Source organism: Misgurnus anguillicaudatus, chromosome 2 (genome assembly GCF_027580225.2).
Source record: "Misgurnus anguillicaudatus chromosome 2, ASM2758022v2, whole genome shotgun sequence".
Lineage (NCBI taxonomy): Eukaryota > Metazoa > Chordata > Actinopteri > Cypriniformes > Cobitidae > Misgurnus > Misgurnus anguillicaudatus.
The window spans coordinates 46,153,715-46,181,062 of NC_073338.2; the positions used below are offsets into that span (position 1 = coordinate 46,153,715).

Consider the following 27,348-nt stretch of genomic DNA (forward strand, 5'->3'; position numbering starts at 1 on the left):
GTGTTCGAGGAAGTGACATGGTTACACAGGGTCATTGTATGATATTGCAACTCTCATAATGCAGACCCAAGAACCCAGCCCTGAACTCACACAGAGTTATTGTTATCTTATCTATAGGATGGATTACAAACTAGAACAAAATACATAAACAAAAGCAATATTTGGGAAGTCATTTGGGCGCTCAAATTGGCGTATGATGACCAATACACGCTTTATGAAGTCAGGGAGGTGCAGCTTTATGTTTGAAAAGTGAATTAGCCATAAAAAAAGCTTTTTGAGTTTATTAAACCAAATATGACCGTGTGGACAAAAAGTTAACCATTAAACGAATCAGTGGTGTGAATAAAGATCACAAGGCTCTTGGTGTTAACTTTAGGAATTTTTAAATGTGTGTTTAATGGCTTGAATGTTTGATAAACGTCACAGGCGCTACAAAGCTAATAGATTAGGAAGAGTTGTAAAACGAACACATTGTTGACTGGGAAAATAAATGAATTCCTCTAGAGTTTAATTAAACATCTGATTAGATATGCAATCGCGTACTGATAAAATCTACACAATCAACAGCAAATTACAAGTTTGCCCTTAAAATCATAATTGCTATTGACCTCCTAATTCGATTTGAACAAGCATTACCTCCCACATACATCCTTATCACTTTGACCTGACATGAGCTTTCTAAAAAATTAAAACTCGAATAACTTAACCTCACATGTCTGCAATATATGCAGTGACCTCCGAAAGTAAATTTAGGACCTGCATTGCTTTAAACAAAATATCATATGCAGACAAAACTTTCCTCTGAAAAACATCTTGCAATTGCTATTATTTTAAACCATCTGGTAAATGTATAAATTCATGTATACCTTCTTTGATATTTTATTAATGCATTCACACTTTTAGAAGTTTGCTTGTTTGTATCCATGTCTTGCACGTACAAACAGACTTCGATATGAGCCTGGGTGCTACTAAAACTATGGAAAATAAAGTACAGTAAACCATATCAGCAGTCCAACGCCTCTCTGTTACCGTAACAATACATCACAACCCCGCTGTCAAGCCACACCCCCTCAAGGTCAACGGTGCACATCCACCACCTTCATAACACCCAGCACATTCAAACCCTTCACATAATCCTCAGATAAGAGCAGGTGGTACAATATAGACCAAGCAAAGCTGAAAACCAAAGGAATCACAAACGAGACCCTGCGGCAGAATGCCAGGAGACACGCATCTGAAGTTACTATGCGTAGTGACTTTCTTATGCACCCTTAACACGGAGGCTTATTCTGGGTAGGTTGTCGACTCTTTCATTTTCTTTAAAAATGTGCCAGGTCTACAAACGTGGCACAGTCGTTATTCTGTGATCTGTATCTTAGCACTTTCATTAATGTTACTCTTTCTGTTTCTCGTCTGCAGATATGTCTCACTTGCTCTTCCCAATAGGAGGTCAAATGCGGGTAAGAATTATATCGATTTTAAAAGTATTTTTCTTTAAAAGGTTACATTTAAGGAACTAAAATTGAAAAAGCTGCAGTGCCAAACAGAGCTGTCAGAAAGCATGATATCACAGTTTCAAAGCAATATGACCAATTTCTCGCAACACTGACTTAGGACACAAACATCTGTTATAACAAATCAAAACAGAACTGTGTTTTTGGTTTGATTCAACTGGGTTGATTAAATTCTTACACTGTAAAAATTATGTGATATCTTCTTTAAAAAGTTTGGTAACAATATCGCACATAATATTTTTTAAAAGTATGTTTTAAGGTTTATTTTTTAATTAAACTTGCCTAATTTAATTGTTAACACTTTACATAAAATATTTAAGGTGAAAAAACTTACTTTAACTGAAAAAAATATATAATTAATACTTATATAAGAAAACCAGTCAACTTTATTTTTACATAACACAATATGCCAATGTAAAAATATTCTGTAGAAATTACAGTATTCTTGGCAGCTGCTTGCCAGTAACTTACTGTAGATTTAAATGTATGTTATTTACTTGCAACAGTTTGTTTAAAGTTACATACACATTTAACATTAACAAGTCTTTATCTTTACAGCATAAAACTAAAATAACAGCCTCATGCAAAGCATTCTGGGAACCAAAATCTGAAGAAAAAAAGGGAAAAAGTTTTTTCCCAGAATGCTTTTCATGAGGCTGTTATTTTAGTTTTATTCTGTAAAGACAAAGACTTGTTAATGTTTAATGTTCATTTAACACAAACTGGTGTCAGTAAATAACATCAATTTAAATCTACAGTAAGTTACTGGCAAACAGCTGCATAACTACAGTAACATTTTTAAGGAGAGACTGCACTACTTTAAATTAGGTTGAACAATTTTAATAGTTGTATAAGTTATGTCAACTATTCACAGGTCAAAACTTAATAGTATATTAAATTGACTTGCAAAACCAAGTTGTTTTAACTCAACCTGATCACCGTGTTATAGTCACAGAATATTTTCCACAGACTTTCTTTTTTCGTGTCAGTTTCACGTATTGGTTAATCAATTGTTTTTTCTATTTTCTTACCATTATCAACTTGGTTTTGGGTTAGAACGACTTTCTGTAACATAAAATGACATCCTAACACAAACCCAACTCTAACACTAACATCAGGCGTCAATTGTTTAAAAATTCGGAAAAAAAATGTATAAACCAATAGTTAAAGTGACATATATCCCAAGCCCCAAAATCTAACCCAAAACCCACTCAAAAATGGTTTAAAAATAAGAAAAACAATTGAGTAACCAATACGTGAAACTGACACCGAAAAGAAAGTCCATGGTACAGACACAGAAAATGGGGAGATCCGTGATAATGACACGGAAAAATGGGCAAAATATTCTGTGACTATACTATTTTGTTGTTTAACTTTCTGCTGCATTTTGTTTTTACAGTGTGGCATTAGCAGTTATTGCAAATCATGATGATGATTATTGTGCCACTACAGTTTAAACACAAACTTCTGAATAATGCACTGAAAAATATATTCATTCAATTTACTCAGTTGTTTGGGGTAGGTGGTTGCAATCAATTTGTTTAAGCTAAATTTAAACAAAAAACATTGAAAAAATAATAAAATAAAAACTTTTGTTTAAATGTGGCTTAAATAAATTGATTGCAACCACTTATCTTAAAAAAATGAGTAAATTGAATTAATCATTTTTTTTAGTGTGGTAACCACAAAGCTCAAAGCAAAACTGAAAGTTTTCTAAATCTCAAAGATAAATTAACATTAAACACAAACAATAAAGTCTTTATTTTTAGTGGGAAAAAAACATAAAATGGCATTTTATTTCAAAATTTACTCCCTAAATGCAGTCCCATGCAAAGCATGCTAGAAACTACAAATCCATTGCAGAAGTAGTTATGTCAAAAATCATTCATGTGCTTACAAAACCTCAAAGGAAATTTCCTTCTTACAAATTTTAGTGGATTAAACATGAAAATTTTAGGTTGAATTTATTCAGTAATGTGTTCATTTAGAATGATTATAATATTTACAACAAAATTAGTAGATTTCATTTTTTTTAAATCTGTTATTTAAAGTGAAAATTTGTTTAAAAACAAAAAGTATTATTTTTAAATAGAATTGTTCATTTTATTTTATTAAATCTATGTACTTGATTTTTTTTACATTGTACACTCTCCACTTTAGTTTTTGTTGTCTTTTAATTTTTCCCCTGTGTTGCAGATTATTTCACAAAATGTGATTTTGGCAGTGATTTGGCATCACTCTGCGATTGGACCACTGATGGACTTGGCACACAGATGGGAACAGGTAACAATACTAAAATAAAACTGTACAGAGATAGTTACTCCATTACATTATTTGCTTATCTGTTTACTCTAGAGACGGTTAATTGGTGTCTAAAAGCACACAGCAGGTTTGTTCAAAATAACTTGACCTCCCGCTTTTGTAGTAGCAAAGCACAAAAATGCTTTTGTGAAGCAAAGTTCAGAGTCTTTGCACATAAATGTTTACAACAGTGTGTATTTCAAGGTCAATCTATGAACTATGGCCAATCTATGAGCAATCTACAGTATGACCAAATCCTTGCAACAAAAAGTAAACAGTATGTATTAACCTACTGTATACAGATTATATCTCCAGCAAACTGAGCAGCTTTTCAAATCCAACCAATTCCTAAAATCAGTATCAACATTAAATCAGTATTAACCTCGTACAAGAGTACTAATTACAACATTTGAGAAAAGCGCTAAACTTTTATTAAGAAAAAAATATTGGATTTATAAGCACCATTGACACAAGCTCTTTCTTCTCTCGCTCTTTCCAACAAAGCGGGACCCCAATCTAAAACCACACACACACACACACACACACACACACACACACACACACACACACACACACACACACACACACACACACACACACAACTGTCTACATATCCTGGGTCAGAATCAGAAATCTTGCTGGCTAAGTTTTGAATGAAAAAGCAAAGATTTTCCAAATTACCCGCTCATATCTCCCTTTTGTGCGCAAGCGGCGAAGTAATAAAATATAACATCTAACAATATAATATAATACAGCAACAAGTGATTCTGGTAATTGGTGTCGTAGTGAATTAAGCTTAATTTTCAGTGGTAATGCGAGCTGTTACAGTGTGAATGCCAAGCATCTGCTCCAGCTATGGTTTTATGGCAGGTAGAAACGTGATATAACAGTCACACTTTCTTTTTGTGTACAGCAGAAGTAAACATTCCCTCTCAAGACATCCATCCTGCATTTCATTTGAAGAGCGGCCTTCTGAACATCTCGGTTGACTCTTGTCTGGAGTTCTGGTATCACAAACCCAGTCAGAAGAGTGCTGAGCTCAAAGTTTTTCTAACAGAAGGTATTCAGCAGACATTGCTCTGGAGCTCAGACAGTGCTGTGAATGGAGACTGGAGACAAGTCTTCGTCCCATTGACGGCCCACCCGGACGAAAGCGCACAGGTACAGCAATTTAAAGAAACAGTAAAAAGTTTGCTGTGTGATAAAAGACAGCAGACCATGTTTCAATGTTTGAGATTATTTTATAGTACAATTCTCTGATGTTGTTTCTGTGATTGCTTTCTGAACTGTATGTTAAGATTGCTTGCCACCTCAACAAAACACTGCAAACATTTCTGTCTTCGCTTTCTCACCTTCATGTTGTTTCAAACCCATATGAGTATTTTTTGAGGGTAATGCAAATGAAAACCTGTTGCACAAGTAATGGACATCCACAGTTACCATTTACTTCTATTACAGTATGCACAACAATGGATTAAACAACCCAACAACCCAGTATAGGTTAAATTACAACCCAAGGGGCTGCAGGGCTCTAGACTAACTTTTTGCACTGGTCGCACTGGTGTGCCAAACTTTTTTTCTTAGGTGCACCAGCATAAAAGTTAGGTGCACCCATTTTTTTATTGCATAGCATTTAAAGTTCAGCCAAATGAAAATTCTGTCATCATTTACGCACTCTCATGTGGTTACAAACCTGTATAAATTTCTTTGTTCTGATGAACACGAGGGAAGATATTTTGAGGAATGTTTGCAACCTAACCATTCATGAGCCCCATTCACTTCCATAGTATTCTTTTTACCTACTATGGGAGTGAATGGGGTCTGTGATCGGTTTGGTTACAAACGTTTCTTATATATATATATATATATATATATATATATATATATATATATATATATATATATATATATATATATATATATATATATATATATTTGTAAGCTCTGCACTATGAGAATATCAGGGCATAATAACTTGAAACAAGGACTGAAAAGAAAACTATCGGGATATCTATCGTATCGGTAGATGTCATTCGAAGTAACTGAATATTGTTATCGGTAGATGTCATTCAAAGTAACTGAATATTGTTATCGGTAGATGTCATTCAAAGGAACTGAATATTGGTATTGGCACAGAAATGTTGTATTGTGCATCCCTAGTACAATGGCATTCTGGTCTTGAGAATGAATCTCTGATCTCTTACAGGTTATTTTTGAGCTATCACAAGGTCTGCAAAAGTACGATGAGCCCGCCTTCAACAGAATTGGAATACGGAGGGGACAATGTGGTACGTGACCTACCCTAATGATTATGACCAATTATTCTGCATATGTTGTTAATTCTCTGACCAACCAAAAAGACACTGAGTTTACTTCATAAAACCCCCCTCCCCTCAATCATCCACAGGGATCCAATGCCAGCCAGGGGCTGAATTTTGGCCGGATGAAACTACTCTCTGTACCTGCACAGACAAGCAACTCACCTGTGCTCACATCCCGCCGTCCAAGGACTCTGGATTTGGCACCTGCCATGTGGCCTCTGATCCACATTACACTACATTTGATGGCGTCAGCTTCCACTTTGAAGGCCCCTGTACATACATCTTGTCAAGGGTCTGCGATAAATCTGAGTTGCTTCCAGAGTTTTCTGTAGAGGTGAGGAATGAGAAGAGGGGAGACTTGCCCGTTGCCTCTGTTCAGCAGGTGAACATCATCATGGAGGGTCTAAGAGTGGCCATGCTAAGAAGAGAAAGGAGTAGAGTCATGGTAAGCTATTCACGTTATACATCAATGAGATATCACTGCAAAAATAACCTGCGTTCCTGTAGCTCAACTGGTAGAGCATTGCATTAGCAACGCAAAGGGTCATACCTAGTTGATTTGGATTAAAGCGTCTGCCATATGCATGAATTCATGTTTTTTTGTCTTTTGAGACAGTATTGCAAAGATGCAAAACATATTTGGCCAACCAGTTTTACAAAAAAGCCATGCTAGTTAATCCACTAAGTCTTGCTAACATCCCTTACAAGGCCTTTTAACTATTTGGTAGAGAACGTTCTAAGTTAAGATCTAAATCTGTTTGCATATGATAGTTGCTGCATGACACTGTTGTTGTCTAAATCAGGTAAATGGAATTTGGATGAATCTCCCGTTACACCTCAAAGGAAATGCAGTCATCATTGAAGCCCAGGGTGATGTTGTGGCCCTTCACACAGACTTCCAAATGTCTGTCTTGTACACTAGATCTGGCACAGTTCAGGTCACCCTGCCCAGCAGTTACTCCAACAGAGTCTGCGGGATGTGCGGAAACTTTAACCAGCTGACAGAGGATGAGTTCATGGACCCAAACGGCTCACAGGTGGAAGACGGACGTATTTTGGGTGAGAGATGGTTGGCTGATGCTGAGTGCAAGGACCCGATCCCACCAAGAGTGTGTACAGAGCCAGAAGAGAAAGAGTATGCCAGTGATCATTACTGCGGGGTGCTAACATCCAGACAGGGGCCATTCGCAGAGTGTTCATCAGTCCTCAATATAGACAACTTTCTCCAAAGCTGCATGTTTCATATGTGCACAACTGAAGGTGATCCTGAAGCTCTCTGCAATACCATACAAACCTTCATTGATGCATGCAATAAGGCCGGGATCACCGTTTCTGCCTGGAGGAACTCAACGTTCTGTCGTACGTATTTGCTGATTATTTGTGACCGTAAAATCTGAAATCTGAGGGTGAAAAAAATCTAAATATTGAGAAAATCCTTAGCAACTGCAGCTACTAACAAAAATAAAGTTTTGATATATTTATGATAGGAAATTTACAAAATATCTTTGAAGAACATGATCTTTACTTAATATCATAATGATTTTTGGCATGGAAGAAAAACAATAATTTTGACAAATACAATATATTTTTGGCTATTGCTATTGTGACTTAAAACTGATAAAAAAATTCAAAGGAATGTTTTAGTTTAACTTTCCCTCAAACTAAATTAAAAGTATTGCACTTAATATGGGAGTCTATAGGGCGACTGCACTGATGGGTTTGAAAGATGAAAAGCTTGCATTTTTGTTAATGCCCTTACATGAATCAATATAGCACAAATCTTTACTATTTATGCTTAAAACGATGTAAAAATTATATAAGTTTAGTTTTTTTGGTCCCATAGATAATTTTATTTCAAGTGCAATACCTTGAACACATTTTTCTTACAAACTGTGGGTTGAAAGTAGTTGATAAAACCATACTCTGCAGTTTGCATAATAAAATCGTAGAGCTTATTCAACTCGCAAAATTCCCTATATAAATCCCAGTAGCAAAACAATGTGCGTACGTTTATCTCCACCTTATCTCCTTTCCGAAACAACCATATATGGAGAGAGCAATGCCTAGTTTTACTTTGCATAATGTAATCTGCATATGATTTTTATATGAATTTTCCATCCACATGACGGTACAAAACACAAGGAAAATATCGTTGCTGCCCAACTGAAGTCTCTAATGGTGATTTTACCTTGTAAAGAAATACTAGGAGATATGCATTTGTCTACAGAGCAATAACTACAAAGAATCACGACAAAGACAAATTTTGTCAAGTTAAATAGCACAAAGACAATCACGACTGAAGTGCGTCATTATTGTTCTGGTTATTATCCAGAATGCTTTTAGACTAAATTTGCTCATGCGCATGACGTCACTGTTTTATCAGATTTGTATTTTCAACCCCAAAACGCTGTTGTTGTGTAAAGAAACGGTACAGTCTTCGGTTAAAAATACTGTCATCTAAACAGCCCTCTGGTCACTTATTATTCTTCATGTCTGACCTGTAAATTCTGTGAAGCAAAACCACAAAGGCATTGTCTAACAGATATTTAATGCGGTTGGATTTCCCTTCTGTTGTAGCTCTGGTGTGTGGACCTCAAAGCCACTATAATGCCTGTGCCAGCGGCTGCCATGACATCTGCTCCAGTCTGGATACTGCAGGGGGTTGTGGGATATGTGAGGAACGCTGTGAGTGTGACGATGGCTTTTTAGTCAGTGGAGGAACATGTGTGCCGGCTGAGGACTGTGGATGCTGGGTAAACGAACAACATTATGCGGTAAGACAGCTTAGATCAATTAAAATATAAATGTACAAATTATTATACACTTTATAATTTCCACTGCGATATTGTAATACTATCATACTATCATTATTTTAAGGACGTCTTAATGTTTTCTTCTGTGTCCACTTCAGATCAGAGAGACATATATGGAGGCTAACTGTGAGAGATTGTGCGAGTGTTTGGGTAACGGGAACATTCGCTGTTCACCCGTCTCCTGCCTGCCTGATGAAGTCTGCTCGGTTAAAGATGGAGTCGTAGGCTGCTTTCCCTCCAACCCTGTGACCTGTAGGGTCTATGGCGACCCTCATTACATCACCTTCGATGGCAAGGCCTACTCTTTCTGGGGAACCTGTAACTACACAATAGCAAAGACATGTGGGCCTACCGTCAACCAGTTCGCTATAACCGCAAGAAATGAAGGGCGAGAGAACTCTGCGACGTCTTCTCTTAACTCAGTAGCTCTTGACATGGAAGGCTTTCACCTCACAATCAGAAAAAACAAGCTGGTTCACGTAAGTGTTTTTAAATGCTTGATGGTTGCTAAGAAGTTCTGGGTGGTTGAGAAAGACAAGCCCCAAGACTATAATAGCCTGGTTAATATCTTTTATCTAAAATGTAGATACTGCATGCTAACAGGGTTGATTCAACCTGGAACAGTCTGACGTTTTGTGTTGTATTTGTTACCCTTGCTGTTCAGTTCTCGGGTCACTCTGACATGGCATCAAACCAAATTTTTTTTAGTTTACAGCCCAGATATTTACTAATGCCTTACTTCCAACAAGAACATGGACTGATAGTCTGAGAAAATGGGGTTTTAAGGGACCGGCATCCGAGTTTAATGATCTATTGTGTGCAAAGGCTTGTTGGCATTTGGTAATTAAAACTTACTCTGCAGGTATGACTTTTGAATCCCGTTTGAAGAAGCTATCACTAAAATACTTTGTGACCTAACTGATGACACAGACCATCAATGGCTATGTTTGCATTCACACCAATAATGTGATTATTTCCAATAATCATAGTACTAAGGACTTAATCGGAGTAAGATTACTCCAGCAAATCTCTTCACTCTTGTTTACATGCAATTTTCATTTTTCTTATAAGTAGGTGTGTTACAGGCCACTGTTTTATTGTTTATTGACATATTTCATTATTCGGCACTGTGATGAACACAGAAACATGATGGCAATGCATTTGTAAAGGTTGTATACGCTGGTGTTTTTATATTTGCAGTGCCTCTGTAAGAAGATTTATAGAATTCAAGGAAAATTGTGCACTTAAGGTTCACGACAAAAGTACATTCAGTATGCACTAAGGTTTCTGCAGAATAGATGCAATTGACCTATCGCTAAACCCCGCCCCCCTTAGTTACCACTTTCAACTCGTACAAATTTACAAACGGTTTCTATAGTAGCTGTCTCTGTTAGTGAATAATCAGAAAAATAAAAACTGCATGTAAACTGGAGTGAAGAGGTCATGTATACATCTTACTGCGATTAAGTCCTTACTCTGATTATTGGAAATAATCACATTATCGGTGATCATGTACACAAAGTCAATGACAACCGAATTGCAGTTTGTAGGGTGACGTAATTTAATTTAAGAAGTAAAAAACAAAACTATCCGTTTTTATTGGTATTGGCAGATGTCATTCTAAGTAATCAAATATCAGTATCAGCACAAAAATTTTGTATAGGTGCATCCCTAACAATTAAGCTTACTGCAATTATGAATTTAATTGCATTGTTTTGATCAAAGTATTGTGTTTACATTAGGGTAACAAGTGTTATGGTAATGTTGCCTAAATCTCATTATAATTGAATAATGCATGTAAATGTGGTGAAAGAGTTAAATGCACAGGAGTTTGGTGATTACTGAGAGTCTAGAACCATTTCATTTCTGTTTTATTACTCACAATACAGAAGATGTAGTTAACATTTAGCAGATTTTTATTGCCAGTTGCAGGCACATAATGTTGTCAGTGTAGCTTATTTGTTTCCCACGTGGCACTTCCCATAATTTTTAAGCATGTGTGTGTGTGTGCAAGAGCTGCCATCAAAAATGTATGACCCATAATCTGTGTTTACAGTGAGTGAAATATGAGACATTTACAAGAATGTAAAGGGAAAGGTGTTCCCCTATAACATTCAGCATTATTACTTAATGATAACATTTAAGGATTTTAACACAGTCCTGATAATGACTAGATACTTCTAATCAGACAAACAATACTGTATGTTTTTTGAGAGGGTATGACTTCATAGACACGTTTTTGACCCATATACTCTTTAGTTCTTATCAGCAATACAACACTGGCCCTTCCCATATACGAGAGATCAACAAATCTGCCAACCAATGGATGACTGATACTGTTGTTGGCCTACTTTGCATTTTGACAGATAAAAGCCTCCGGTCATGATTAATAATGCTTTGGGATTAACATTATCAAAAATATAATTCAGTGTTCACTTTATTTCTAGACCACATACAGTAGTAATATAACAGTACAATATAACAGTAACCATAGTTCTGTACAAACCGGAATTTGACGAAAATTATTGGGATGCTACAATTTTGGATAATACACTAATCCAAATATTGAAAAGAAAACCGTGCAATAAAACCGTGGTATATAAATTTAAATCAAATTAAATAAAGACTCGTAATGTGTACACACAGCACAGTTCCAGTGTCCATATATTTATCAAAATAAAAGCTCAAATAAAAAAGCCACAAATGTTTGTGGTTAAACTTAAGTTTAAGTGTTACGTTTTTCATTTATAAATAACTGGATTTTGTCACACCACAGACAAAAATGTGCTATTAACCAAATTTGAATGATTTAAAAAACGACAAGTAAATAAAATAAGTTATCAAAAATTTGAATTTACAGGCAGGGCTACACGCTCTTAAATGCTGGGATGTGTCCACTCTCTGCACTGAAACCACACCCACTTGTGATAAAGCTGATGTCTCTTTAAGCTACAGCCTGCATGGAGGTTTGCGATTGTAGCAATTGTATTGAGGGAAGGGGCCATGCTAGGTGGCTCCAGTGCATCATCAAGCCAGAGTTTTAACCCCGCCCAAATATTTGTGATGACAAAAATGTGGAAAAACTGGTGTCGACAATTCAGTACTACACAGTTCACAGTGCTCCGATCGATCGACCGCAGAGAGGTATTGGTCAATCACCAATCTCATGAACCGATATTTCTGTTTACTTTTGTCATCATAGGGCTCCTGAATGCAATTGGAGACAATTTTTAAGTAGTGTGAGCATTTTTACAAACCGTTGCTCATGTGCGACCTGCAAATTTGAATTAATTTTTCTGCCTTTACAGAGATTTATTTTCTATATGGACACGCTCTGGTCCTAACAGCGCGATGCATCTTCACATCTCCATCAAACAGAGTATACAAAACACATCAATTTTGGACATTGCAACTACATGCCAAAAGTTTATTATTTGCATGCGTTTTAAAGTTTTGACAGTTTAAACGTTCATGTTACTCGCAGCTGCTCGATGCGTGCGCACACAGACAGCCTGTCATCCATGCACATGTGCGTAGCGATATCTCTCAAGTCTTAAAGCTACAGTAACCTAATTCATCTCTCAATAAAATCACTCTCTGCTCATGACTGAAGAACTGTTGTACTTTATACGAATGCGTGTATATTTCAGTCACACACTGAAGACTGTAAAGTGTTTAATTTCATTACCTTTAACAGACATAAGACTTTTAAATGCATATTAAATTTCTCTTTGCAGAAGAAATATTTGATCGTATTTATTTAAATTCTCTATTAAAATAATAATATACCTAATTACTGCAAGTAATATAACAAAGACAACATCTGTGGTATGACTTTATTTATTTTTTTAAATGTAACAGTTACAGTCATCAAAGAGCAAGACCATGTTAGCTTGAAGAATAAGTATAGGGCATTGGTATCGGCCGATCATCAAGACAAGAAATCGGTACTCGGTATCGGTTGCAAAAATCCTAATAGGAGCATCCGTTTTTGTAATGTGTTTCAGCAATCCATTTCTAACTTTTATAATGTGTTTAGTAACAATTCTCTGAAATGACTTTACACAGATTTGTATAAAGCTGCGTTTTGACCTCAACATTTTTTGTTTGCAATAGCCTACATTTTAAATAAATAGCATTACACACTATGCTCATAAGTATAGTATGAGTACAGTTTATTAGCATGCTTTATTAAATAATACACAGAATATGGTACACAGATGGGACGTCTATTGGGCATTGGGAATTGTGAAAGTTTGGGAAAAACTAAAACATGATGTTTCTCACCCTGGACCGTGTTTTGCTTGTGTTTCCCTTCACGTTAACGGTAATCCAGTCAATCTCCCTGCAGACTTTGGGATATTTCGTTTGTCTCAGTCAGGACCTTACGCTCAGTTGGACACCAGTTTCGGTCTGCGGCTGTTGTTTGATGGAAAACAGAGATTATTTGTGCAGGTGGATGAGCGCTACACGGGGATGATGTGCGGTTTGTGCGGTACTTACTCTGGAAGTCAGTTTGATGACTTTTTAACACCCGACGGCAACACAGTAGCGCATCCGCACGAGTTCGGCAGCAGCTGGGATACACACGACACTGACTGGCCGTAAGAATAATTTTATTTTAACCTCTATTTCACATTCAAAAAGAGCATACAATGATATTTAATATTCAACAGAAGTGGATGATAGATAAAACAAATAACATTATTTCTGGGGGGTTTTAATTTTTTTATTATATTATATTATTTTTATATTTAATTCACTACAGTCGATACAGAATAATTTTACTATCAACAATGTGAGTTACTACAATAAAAAAACTTCATGGTTTAGCATACTGCTTTCAACAAAATATTAATATAAATTACAAATATATTTTTATGTACCATTGCATACATTTATTATGCACTTACAATAATAAAATAATATGTATGGCATAAAGTTACAAAATATTTTCCAGACTTCTGTTTTATATTCTTTTATTGCTGACCTGGTTATGATTATGATACATAAAAAATTAATTTAAATGATGTGTATTTTTCTCCAGATGCAGTAATGGATCTCCCGACCCCCCTGCATGTGACCCTGATTTGGAGAACGTTGCATTTAAAGAGTGCAGTGCACTGTTTAGTGATGTTTTCGCTGAATGTCATTGGTTTGTTCCACCTCAGATCTACGTCACCAGCTGCATTTCTGATTACTGCACTTATCAGGGGGATAAATCTCAGCTCTGCAACTCTTTAGAGGACTATGTGTCTGCCTGCCAGTTAGCTGAAGTGTTTCTAACACACTGGAGAAATCACACTTCCTGTGGTAAATGCTTATTATGTAAATAAATATATCTTAAAGGGGCGGGCACACTTTGTGCTCCATTGACTTCCATTCATAACGAAAATGCAAGTGCAAATCATCTTGTATAAAAATCAACTTTGATTGCCTTGCATTGTAGGCAGCAACACCATCCAACAGATAAACATCCAAATTTATATGTTTTTACACAGATTTGGATCCTCCCCCCCAACCAACAGATGAATCTAAACCAACCTCATCTTCTGAAAGTAAGCAGTGCTTCGTTGCTCATTTTCTCAATTTATTTCTTTGGGTTTATTGTTAATCCCCTGTCCTTGTCATCACACAGGTTGCACGTGGAGCTGTAATTTTGACCAGGGTGAATGCGGGTGGCAACAACTCATCCAGGATAGTTTTGATTGGACTAGATGGTCAGGATCAACGCCATCAGATATCACCGGGCCGACCAATGACCACACTACAGGAAGTAAGCTGACTTGGCCTGAAGATGCTTATTAAATGCTGATTAAACTTTCTCATAAAGTTCTATAGATATATAGATCGATGTAGATATGATTTTGCAATAGATATACAACCTAATGTTATAAAAATTATTTGATTGCTTTATATAGATGGCTTCTACATGTACATTGAGGGAGATAGTGTGGTCCAAGGTGACTCAGCCCGCATCATGAGCCCTGCATGCTACGCTTCAGGAAAGCAGTGTGTGAAGTTCTGGTATCACATGTACGGCCAGGCAAATGCTATGGCACTCAACATTTACCTGTTTGAGAACAAGCGTGCTCTCAAAATATGGTCCAAAGCCAACAATCAGGGCAACCACTGGTTACAAGGAAGTGTCGAAATCAAACCACAAGAACCATTTCAGGTAAAAAGCATTCAAGGTACATTTTACACAGTGTATCCTCTAGAAATTGAACCCATTACTTTGCTATCGCGTCCCAAACAAATGAGCCCAATTGTTGATGTTAAAGGGGCCATGTCACAAGACTTTTTAAGATGTAAAATAAATCTTTGGTGTCCCCAGAGTACACATGCGAAGTTTTAGCTCAAAATACCATACAGATAATTTATTACACCATGTAATTTGTTTTTAAAATGCAAATGAGCTGATTAGATAGTGCAGATTAAGGGGCGGTATTATCATAATAAGATCTCCTTATGACATCATAAGGAGAGCCAAATTTCAATGACCTAATTTTTCACGTGCTTGCAAAGAATGGTTTACAAAAACTATGTTACTGGTTTGATCTTTTTCTAGGTTGAAACACTGGGAACCCAATTATAGCACTTAGACATGGAAAAGGTCAAATTTTCATGCCATGACCCCTTTAATACATTCTAGAGAGATAAAAGGGATTTAAACGTTTTCAGTCTAATGGATGCATGATTGTTTTTTCTTAACATGTATAGCAAAACACATGCTAATGTTCTAAAATGGCTTGTTTCAGATAATCGTGGAGGGCATCAGGGGTTCAGATCCTCGCTCAGATGTGGCCATAGATGATCTGGTAATATTTTATGGTGGATGTGACGGTATGTGTAGTGTCAAATTTTTTTGAAGCAAAATATTTTTTCTGGCATTATCAGCGACAAGGGAATATGTTTTTATTAGAGTTGCAAAGGGCCGGAAAGTTCATTGCCGTTATATGAATACTCTCGCCTAATATTCAAATCATATGCGGAATAATGTGTGCATTTTTGAATAACAGTAAGAAACTGTACAGTTCCTTAAAAAATATTCTTTGTCAAAGTTTTGAGAAATAATAATGTTGTGAGGATATTTACTGCCATATGAAACGTTTATTGCTGTTGAATACTTATTGGACCACTGAAGTGTAAAAAGCATTGCTCTTCTTCCTTTTCCTATTATATTGTCACTTAGTGTAATTATAATTTTATATATTATATTGTTACTTAATATTTAATACTATATCATTGGTCTTAAAATTTTGATTTCATCTCAAACATTGCCAGATACTTCAATAGAAGATCAAGACTCGACCACCTTGGTACCTCCTCTGTCTACTTCAAATTCAATCAATCCACATCCAGGTAAGATTAAGCTTCGCGTGATAACACTGATGTTAAACTCTATGTCAAACGTGAAACATTTTAAAACAGGACTTAAATGAATCATAGTTAATGTCTTGGTTACGCAGACTGTTGTTAATAAGTAATTGTTGCTTTCTCCTTCAACAGTTTGTAGTCTGAATTGTAATTTTGAAAGAGATATATGCGGTTGGACTCAGACACCGACTGATGTTTTTGATTGGACAAGACACACAGGCTCCACCCCCTCTTTAATGACTGGCCCCTCCTCTGATCACACAACAGGAAGTGGGTCCTGATTTCTTTTTCTAAAAAATGATCAATATATGTTGAGTTGATTTCTAAAGTGTGATTTTCCTGATGTAAATGTCTAGGTGGTTTCTACATGTACATCGAGGGTGATAGTGCCAGTTATGGTGACACGGCACGTATCATCAGTTCAGAGTGCACTGACATTCAGAATCAGTGTCTTCAGTTTTGGTACCACATGTACGGTTCCAGTAGCACCATGGGACTGAGTGTCTACCATCTGCAGGGAAATGTGGCCAAAGAGGTGTGGATGCAAAGAGAAAACCAGGGAGACATGTGGTACCGTGCACTGGTGGACCTGAGACCAACTGGCATGTTCCAGGTCAGTGAAGGTTTGAGGATTACATAAAAATGAAAAAACGAATGCTCCTATCAGTGATGTTTGATTGTAATCAAAGCAGGCTTGTAGTTTTACTTTAAATGTATCCTGTTCAGAGTGTTTTATGGGACATGATGCATTACTGTGCTGAAATCATTTATGTGTGGTATATGAAGAAATGTGTCAAACTCTATATATGTAATTGATCTGTTCCAGGTGATCTTTGAAGGACGTAGAGGAAGCACATCCCTGTCAGATGTTTCCATTGATGATGTCTCTCTACACAGAGGAACCTGTGATGGTATATGTCTACATTTGAGCTTTAAAAAAACTCTGTCCACTTAATTAACAGAGTGATTTTTCACATGCAACTTTAACAAAAGTGTTCTTGACATCTGGTTAAACGCTGTACTTTTTCTTCAGATTTAACAAACCCTGGAGTCTCATTGCCACCTGGACCCATCCAAACTCCACCTGGACCCATCCAAACTACAACCAGACCCATCGAAACCACAACTGCACCCATAAAAACTACAACCTCAGATGGTGGAGGTGCAGGTATGTATAGATATAAATATATCACAGACTGAACTTTAAGAACCGTTAAAAATGTATATTTTATATAAATTGTTATTATTTTAAAACTGTTATAAAACATTATTTCTGAATGTTTTGTAAAAATATTTCTTTAGAAAACACAATTTACTTATTAGGTTTTGATGTTTTGTTTCATTTAAAGTCACCATTATGGTGATCAGTGATATATTCAGCATCAAAGACCTCATTGAATGTTTTTAAAAACTTTGTTCTGTTAGCTGGGTCTAAAGAAATCAGACTATTAATGTAACAGGTGCTGTAGTTTGAAATAGTAGGGATGCAAGGCCTTTTCATTTTTCCCTAAATATTTTGACAACTTTTTCACTGTTGCAAAGTTACATTTTCAAAACGGCTGTTGTTAACTACTTGAAATGGTGATTGCGTTTTTTCTTTCAACAGTTTGTAGCCTGAACTGTGATTTTGACGGTGATATCTGCGCTTGGAGTCAGATGCCGACTGATGCTTTTGATTGGACAAGACACACAGGCTCCACCCCCTCTTTGATGACTGGCCCCTCCTCTGACCACACAACAGGAAGTGGGTCCTGATTTCTTTACTGAAAAACGATCGATACATTTGTTATGTTGATTTCTAAAGTGATTGTCCTGATGTAAATGTCTAGGTGGTTTCTACATGTACATCGAGGGTGATAGTGCTAGTTATGGTGACACGGCACGTATCATCAGTTCAGAGTGCACTGACATTCAAAATCAGTGTCTTCAGTTTTGGTACCACATGTACGGTTCCGGTAACACCATGGGACTGAGCGTCTACCATCTGCAGGGAAATGTGGCCAAAGAGGTGTGGAAGAAGAGAGAAAACCAGGGAGACATGTGGTACCGTGCACGGGTGGACCTGACACCAACAGGGAAGTTTCAGGTCAGTGAAGGTTTGAGGATTACATAAAAATAAACAAAATAATGCTCCCATCAGTGATGTTTTAAATTAATCAAAGCAGGCTTGTAGTTTTTCTGTAAATGTTCATAGTGTTTTATGGGACATGATGTGTTACTATGCTAAAATCATTTATGTGTGGTGTATGAAGAAATGTGTCAAAATCTTTAAATGTGATCAATCTTTTAGGTGATCTTTGAGGGACGTAGAGGAAGCACATCCCTGTCAGATGTTTCCATTGATGATGTCTCTCTACACAGAGGAAACTGTAATGGTATGTTTTTACATTTGAGCTTTAAAAAAACTCTGTTTCATTTAATTAACAGAGTGATTGCTCACATGCAACTTTAACAAAAGTGTTCTTGACATCTGGTTAAACCCTGTATTTTCTTCAGATTTACCAAACCCTGGAGTCTCATTGCCACCCGGACCCATCCCAACTACAACCAGACCTACCCCAACTACAACCAGACCCATCGAAACCACAACTGCGCCCATAACAACTACCACCTCAGGTGGTGGAAGTGCAGGTATGTATAGATATAAATATATCACAGACTGCACTTTAAGCACTGTTAAAAATGTATATTTCTATGTAATTTTTTTATTATTTTAAAAATGTTATAAAACATTATTTCTGAATGTTTTTAAAAAATATTTATTTAGAAAACAAACACAATTCACTTATTATGTTTAGATGTTGATGCTTTGTTTCATTTAAAGTCACCATTATGGTGATCAGTGTTATATTCAGCATCAAAGACCTCATTGAGTGTTTTTAAAACTTTTTTCTGTTAGCTGGGTCTATAGAAATCAGACTTTTATTGTAACAGGTGCTGTTGTTTGAAATAGTAGGAATGCAAGAAAAAAATCTTGGCCTTTTCATTTCCCTAAATATTTTGACATCTTTTTCACTGTTGCAAAGTTACATTTTCAGAACGTGCTTTTTTACTATATATTTTTTTTGACATTATTTAACAATAAACATTTTTTAACATTCCAACAGACAATAAAAGCCTTTTTACACCTTGTCACTTTATGCATTTTCTCTTCCATTTACTGTACATTCAGCCACATAAATGGGTCTTGGCCAAACGGCTATTAATCCGACCTTCTATTCTTGGTTAAGCAGACTGCTGTTAACTACTTGGAATGGTGATTGCGTTTTTTCTTTCAACAGTTTGTAGCCTGAACTGTGATTTTGACGGTGATATCTGCGCTTGGAGTCAGATGCCGACTGATGCTTTTGATTGGACAAGACACACAGGCTCCACCCCCTCTTTGATGACTGGCCCCTCCTCTGACCACACAACAGGAAGTGGGTCCTGATTTCTTTACTGAAAAACGATCGATACATTTGTTATGTTGATTTCTAAAGTGATTGTCCTGATGTAAATGTCTAGGTGGTTTCTACATGTACATCGAGGGTGATAGTGCTAGTTATGGTGACACGGCACGTATCATCAGTTCAGAGTGCACTGACATTCAAAATCAGTGTCTTCAGTTTTGGTACCACATGTACGGTTCCGGTAACACCATGGGACTGAGCGTCTACCATCTGCAGGGAAATGTGGCCAAAGAGGTGTGGAAGAAGAGAGAAAACCAGGGAGACATGTGGTACCGTGCACGGGTGGACCTGACACCAACAGGGAAGTTTCAGGTCAGTGAAGGTTTGAGGATTACATAAAAATAAACAAAATAATGCTCCCATCAGTGATGTTTTAAATTAATCAAAGCAGGCTTGTAGTTTTTCTGTAAATGTTCATAGTGTTTAATGGGACATGATGTGTTACTATGCTAAAATCATTTATGTGTGGTGTATGAAGAAATGTGTCAAAATCTTTAAATGTGATCAATCTTTCAGGTGATCTTTGAGGGACGTAGAGGAAGCACATCTCTGTCAGATGTTTCCATTGATGATGTCTCTCTACACAGAGGAACCTGTAATGGTATGTTTTTACATTTGAGCTTTAAAAAAACTCTGTTTCATTTAATTAACAGAGTGATTGCTCACATGCAACTTTAACAAAAGTGTTCTTGACATCTGGTTAAACCCTGTATTTTCTTCAGATTTACCAAACCCTGGAGTCTCATTGCCACCCGGACCCATCCCAACTACAACCAGACCTACCCCAACTACAACCAGACCCATCGAAACCACAACTGCGCCCATAACAACTACCACCTCAGGTGGTGGAAGTGCAGGTATGTATAGATATAAATATATCACAGACTGCACTTTAAGCACTGTTAAAAATGTATATTTCTATGTAATTTTTTTATTATTTTAAAAATGTTATAAAACATTATTTCTGAATGTTTTTAAAAAATATTTATTTAGAAAACAAACACAATTCACTTATTATGTTTAGATGTTGATGCTTTGTTTCATTTAAAGTCACCATTATGGTGATCAGTGTTATATTCAGCATCAAAGACCTCATTGAGTGTTTTTAAAACTTTTTTCTGTTAGCTGGGTCTATAGAAATCAGACTTTTATTGTAACAGGTGCTGTTGTTTGAAATAGTAGGAATGCAAGAAAAAAATCTTGGCCTTTTCATTTCCCTAAATATTTTGACATCTTTTTCACTGTTGCAAAGTTACATTTTCAGAACGTGCTTTTTTACTATATTTTTTTTTTTGACATTATTTAACAATAAACATTTTTTAACATTCCAACAGACAATAAAAGGCCTTTTTACACCTTGTCACTTTATGCATTTTCTCTTCCATTTACTGTACATTCAGCCACATAAATGGGTCTTGGCCAAACGGCTATTAATCCGACCTTCTATTCTTGGTTAAGCAGACTGCTGTTAACTACTTGGAATGGTGATTGCGTTTTTTCTTTCAACAGTTTGTAGCCTGAACTGTGATTTTGACGGTGATATCTGCGCTTGGAGTCAGATGCCGACTGATGCTTTTGATTGGACAAGACACACAGGCTCCACCCCCTCTTTGATGACTGGCCCCTCCTCTGACCACACAACAGGAAGTGGGTCCTGATTTCTTTACTGAAAAACGATCGATACATTTGTTATGTTGATTTCTAAAGTGATTGTCCTGATGTAAATGTCTAGGTGGTTTCTACATGTACATCGAGGGTGATAGTGCTAGTTATGGTGACACGGCACGTATCATCAGTTCAGAGTGCACTGACATTCAAAATCAGTGTCTTCAGTTTTGGTACCACATGTACGGTTCCGGTAACACCATGGGACTGAGCGTCTACCATCTGCAGGGAAATGTGGCCAAAGAGGTGTGGAAGAAGAGAGAAAACCAGGGAGACATGTGGTACCGTGCACGGGTGGACCTGACACCAACAGGGAAGTTTCAGGTCAGTGAAGGTTTGAGGATTACATAAAAATAAACAAAATAATGCTCCCATCAGTGATGTTTTAAATTAATCAAAGCAGGCTTGTAGTTTTTCTGTAAATGTTCATAGTGTTTTATGGGACATGATGTGTTACTATGCTAAAATCATTTATGTGTGGTGTATGAAGAAATGTGTCAAAATCTTTAAATGTGATCAATCTTTTAGGTGATCTTTGAGGGACGTAGAGGAAGCACATCCCTGTCAGATGTTTCCATTGATGATGTCTCTCTACACAGAGGAAACTGTAATGGTATGTTTTTACATTTGAGCTTTAAAAAAACTCTGTTTCATTTAATTAACAGAGTGATTGCTCACATGCAACTTTAACAAAAGTGTTCTTGACATCTGGTAAAACCCTGTATTTTCTTCAGATTTACCAAACCCTGGAGTCTCATTGCCACCCGGACCCATCCCAACTACAACCAGACCTACCCCAACTACAACCAGACCCATCGAAACCACAACTGCGCCCATAACAACTACCACCTCAGGTGGTGGAAGTGCAGGTATGTATAGATATAAATATATCACAGACTGCACTTTAAGCACTGTTAAAAATGTATATTTCTATGTAATTTTTTTATTATTTTAAAAATGTTATAAAACATTATTTCTGAATGTTTTTAAAAAATATTTATTTAGAAAACAAACACAATTCACTTATTATGTTTAGATGTTGATGCTTTGTTTCATTTAAAGTCACCATTATGGTGATCAGTGTTATATTCAGCATCAAAGACCTCATTGAGTGTTTTTAAAACTTTTTTCTGTTAGCTGGGTCTATAGAAATCAGACTTTTATTGTAACAGGTGCTGTTGTTTGAAATAGTAGGAATGCAAGAAAAAAATCTTGGCCTTTTCATTTCCCTAAATATTTTGACATCTTTTTCACTGTTGCAAAGTTACATTTTCAGAACGTGCTTTTTTACTATATATTTTTTTTGACATTATTTAACAATAAACATTTTTTAACATTCCAACAGACAATAAAAGGCCTTTTTACACCTTGTCACTTTATGCATTTTCTCTTCCATTTACTGTACATTCAGCCACATAAATGGGTCTTGGCCAAACGGCTATTAATCCGACCTTCTATTCTTGGTTAAGCAGACTGCTGTTAACTACTTGGAATGGTGATTGCGTTTTTTCTTTCAACAGTTTGTAGCCTGAACTGTGATTTTGACGGTGATATCTGCGCTTGGAGTCAGATGCCGACTGATGCTTTTGATTGGACAAGACACACAGGCTCCACCCCCTCTTTGATGACTGGCCCCTCCTCTGACCACACAACAGGAAGTGGGTCCTGATTTCTTTACTGAAAAACGATCGATACATTTGTTATGTTGATTTCTAAAGTGATTGTCCTGATGTAAATGTCTAGGTGGTTTCTACATGTACATCGAGGGTGATAGTGCTAGTTATGGTGACACGGCACGTATCATCAGTTCAGAGTGCACTGACATTCAAAATCAGTGTCTTCAGTTTTGGTACCACATGTACGGTTCCGGTAACACCATGGGACTGAGCGTCTACCATCTGCAGGGAAATGTGGCCAAAGAGGTGTGGAAGAAGAGAGAAAACCAGGGAGACATGTGGTACCGTGCACGGGTGGACCTGACACCAACAGGGAAGTTTCAGGTCAGTGAAGGTTTGAGGATTACATAAAAATAAACAAAATAATGCTCCCATCAGTGATGTTTTAAATTAATCAAAGCAGGCTTGTAGTTTTTCTGTAAATGTTCATAGTGTTTTATGGGACATGATGTGTTACTATGCTAAAATCATTTATGTGTGGTGTATGAAGAAATGTGTCAAAATCTTTAAATGTGATCAATCTTTTAGGTGATCTTTGAGGGACGTAGAGGAAGCACATCCCTGTCAGATGTTTCCATTGATGATGTCTCTCTACACAGAGGAAACTGTAATGGTATGTTTTTACATTTGAGCTTTAAAAAAACTCTGTTTCATTTAATTAACAGAGTGATTGCTCACATGCAACTTTAACAAAAGTGTTCTTGACATCTGGTAAAACCCTGTATTTTCTTCAGATTTACCAAACCCTGGAGTCTCATTGCCACCCGGACCCATCCCAACTACAACCAGACCTACCCCAACTACAACCAGACCCATCGAAACCACAACTGCGCCCATAACAACTACCACCTCAGGTGGTGGAAGTGCAGGTATGTATAGATATAAATATATCACAGACTGCACTTTAAGCACTGTTAAAAATGTATATTTCTATGTAATTTTTTTATTATTTTAAAAATGTTATAAAACATTATTTCTGAATGTTTTTAAAAAATATTTATTTAGAAAACAAACACAATTCACTTATTATGTTTAGATGTTGATGCTTTGTTTCATTTAAAGTCACCATTATGGTGATCAGTGTTATATTCAGCATCAAAGACCTCATTGAGTGTTTTTAAAACTTTTTTCTGTTAGCTGGGTCTATAGAAATCAGACTTTTATTGTAACAGGTGCTGTTGTTTGAAATAGTAGGAATGCAAGAAAAAAATCTTGGCCTTTTCATTTCCCTAAATATTTTGACATCTTTTTCACTGTTGCAAAGTTACATTTTCAGAACGTGCTTTTTTACTATATATTTTTTTTGACATTATTTAACAATAAACATTTTTTAACATTCCAACAGACAATAAAAGGCCTTTTTACACCTTGTCACTTTATGCATTTTCTCTTCCATTTACTGTACATTCAGCCACATAAATGGGTCTTGGCCAAACGGCTATTAATCCGACCTTCTATTCTTGGTTAAGCAGACTGCTGTTAACTACTTGGAATGGTGATTGCGTTTTTTCTTTCAACAGTTTGTAGCCTGAACTGTGATTTTGACGGTGATATCTGCGCTTGGAGTCAGATGCCGACTGATGCTTTTGATTGGACAAGACACACAGGCTCCACCCCCTCTTTGATGACTGGCCCCTCCTCTGACCACACAACAGGAAGTGGGTCCTGATTTCTTTACTGAAAAACGATCGATACATTTGTTATGTTGATTTCTAAAGTGATTGTCCTGATGTAAATGTCTAGGTGGTTTCTACATGTACATCGAGGGTGATAGTGCTAGTTATGGTGACACGGCACGTATCATCAGTTCAGAGTGCACTGACATTCAAAATCAGTGTCTTCAGTTTTGGTACCACATGTACGGTTCCGGTAACACCATGGGACTGAGCGTCTACCATCTGCAGGGAAATGTGGCCAAAGAGGTGTGGAAGAAGAGAGAAAACCAGGGAGACATGTGGTACCGTGCACGGGTGGACCTGACACCAACAGGGAAGTTTCAGGTCAGTGAAGGTTTGAGGATTACATAAAAATAAACAAAATAATGCTCCCATCAGTGATGTTTTAAATTAATCAAAGCAGGCTTGTAGTTTTTCTGTAAATGTTCATAGTGTTTTATGGGACATGATGTGTTACTATGCTAAAATCATTTATGTGTGGTGTATGAAGAAATGTGTCAAAATCTTTAAATGTGATCAATCTTTTAGGTGATCTTTGAGGGACGTAGAGGAAGCACATCTCTGTCAGATGTTTCCATTGATGATGTCTCTCTACACAGAGGAACCTGTAATGGTATGTTTTTACATTTGAGCTTTAAAAAAACTCTGTTTCATTTAATTAACAGAGTGATTGCTCACATGCAACTTTAACAAAAGTGTTCTTGACATCTGGTTAAACCCTGTATTTTCTTCAGATTTACCAAACCCTGGAGTCTCATTGCCACCCGGACCCATCCCAACTACAACCAGACCTACCCCAACTACAACCAGACCCATCGAAACCACAACTGCGCCCATAACAACTACCACCTCAGGTGGTGGAAGTGCAGGTATGTATAGATATAAATATATCACAGACTGCACTTTAAGCACTGTTAAAAATGTATATTTCTATGTAATTTTTTTATTATTTTAAAAATGTTATAAAACATTATTTCTGAATGTTTTTAAAAAATATTTATTTAGAAAACAAACACAATTCACTTATTATGTTTAGATGTTGATGCTTTGTTTCATTTAAAGTCACCATTATGGTGATCAGTGTTATATTCAGCATCAAAGACCTCATTGAGTGTTTTTAAAACTTTTTTCTGTTAGCTGGGTCTATAGAAATCAGACTTTTATTGTAACAGGTGCTGTTGTTTGAAATAGTAGGAATGCAAGAAAAAAATCTTGGCCTTTTCATTTCCCTAAATATTTTGACATCTTTTTCACTGTTGCAAAGTTACATTTTCAGAACGTGCTTTTTTACTATATTTTTTTTTTTGACATTATTTAACAATAAACATTTTTTAACATTCCAACAGACAATAAAAGGCCTTTTTACACCTTGTCACTTTATGCATTTTCTCTTCCATTTACTGTACATTCAGCCACATAAATGGGTCTTGGCCAAACGGCTATTAATCCGACCTTCTATTCTTGGTTAAGCAGACTGCTGTTAACTACTTGGAATGGTGATTGCGTTTTTTCTTTCAACAGTTTGTAGCCTGAACTGTGATTTTGACGGTGATATCTGCGCTTGGAGTCAGATGCCGACTGATGCTTTTGATTGGACAAGACACACAGGCTCCACCCCCTCTTTGATGACTGGCCCCTCCTCTGACCACACAACAGGAAGTGGGTCCTGATTTCTTTACTGAAAAACGATCGATACATTTGTTATGTTGATTTCTAAAGTGATTGTCCTGATGTAAATGTCTAGGTGGTTTCTACATGTACATCGAGGGTGATAGTGCTAGTTATGGTGACACGGCACGTATCATCAGTTCAGAGTGCACTGACATTCAAAATCAGTGTCTTCAGTTTTGGTACCACATGTACGGTTCCGGTAACACCATGGGACTGAGCGTCTACCATCTGCAGGGAAATGTGGCCAAAGAGGTGTGGAAGAAGAGAGAAAACCAGGGAGACATGTGGTACCGTGCACGGGTGGACCTGACACCAACAGGGAAGTTTCAGGTCAGTGAAGGTTTGAGGATTACATAAAAATAAACACAATAATGCTCCCATCAGTGATGTTTTAAATTAATCAAAGCAGGCTTGTAGTTTTTCTGTAAATGTTCATAGTGTTTTATGGGACATGATGTGTTACTATGCTAAAATCATTTATGTGTGGTGTATGAAGAAATGTGTCAAAATCTTTAAATGTGATCAATCTTTTAGGTGATCTTTGAGGGACGTAGAGGAAGCACATCTCTGTCAGATGTTTCCATTGATGATGTCTCTCTACACAGAGGAAACTGTATTGGTATGTTTTTACATTTGAGCTTTAAAAAAACTCTGTTTCATTTAATTAACAGAGTGATTGCTCACATGCAACTTTAACAAAAGTGTTCTTGACATCTGGTTAAACCCTGTATTTTCTTCAGATTTACCAAACCCTGGAGTCTCATTGCCACCCGGACCCATCCCAACTACAACCAGACCTACCCCAACTACAACCAGACCCATCGAAACCACAACTGCGCCCATAACAACTACCACCTCAGGTGGTGGAAGTGCAGGTATGTA

General features: G+C 36.7%; 1 protein-coding gene across 1 annotated transcript; it reads left to right on the plus strand.

Annotated features, from left to right (window-relative positions):
• Nucleotides 1-1,114: 1,114 nt before the first annotated feature.
• On the plus strand, nucleotides 1,115-26,465 carry LOC129443423 (MAM and LDL-receptor class A domain-containing protein 1-like). Its single transcript, XM_073858376.1, has 37 exons — nucleotides 1,115-1,293; nucleotides 1,420-1,460; nucleotides 3,711-3,797; nucleotides 4,729-4,976; nucleotides 6,022-6,103; nucleotides 6,223-6,581; nucleotides 6,940-7,495; nucleotides 8,714-8,910; nucleotides 9,048-9,423; nucleotides 13,265-13,553; nucleotides 13,997-14,262; nucleotides 14,451-14,507; nucleotides 14,588-14,725; nucleotides 14,871-15,127; nucleotides 15,711-15,795; nucleotides 16,237-16,314; nucleotides 17,936-18,073; nucleotides 18,159-18,415; nucleotides 18,620-18,704; nucleotides 18,826-18,960; nucleotides 19,611-19,748; nucleotides 19,834-20,090; nucleotides 20,295-20,379; nucleotides 20,501-20,635; nucleotides 21,288-21,425; nucleotides 21,511-21,767; nucleotides 21,972-22,056; nucleotides 22,178-22,312; nucleotides 22,964-23,101; nucleotides 23,187-23,443; nucleotides 23,648-23,732; nucleotides 23,854-23,988; nucleotides 24,640-24,777; nucleotides 24,863-25,119; nucleotides 25,324-25,408; nucleotides 25,530-25,664; nucleotides 26,317-26,465. Exons 1-37 carry the CDS (start codon nucleotides 1,217-1,219, stop codon nucleotides 26,463-26,465), a joined length of 6,417 nt encoding a protein of 2,138 aa, XP_073714477.1. The 5' UTR covers nucleotides 1,115-1,216.
• Nucleotides 26,466-27,348: the final 883 nt, after the last annotated feature.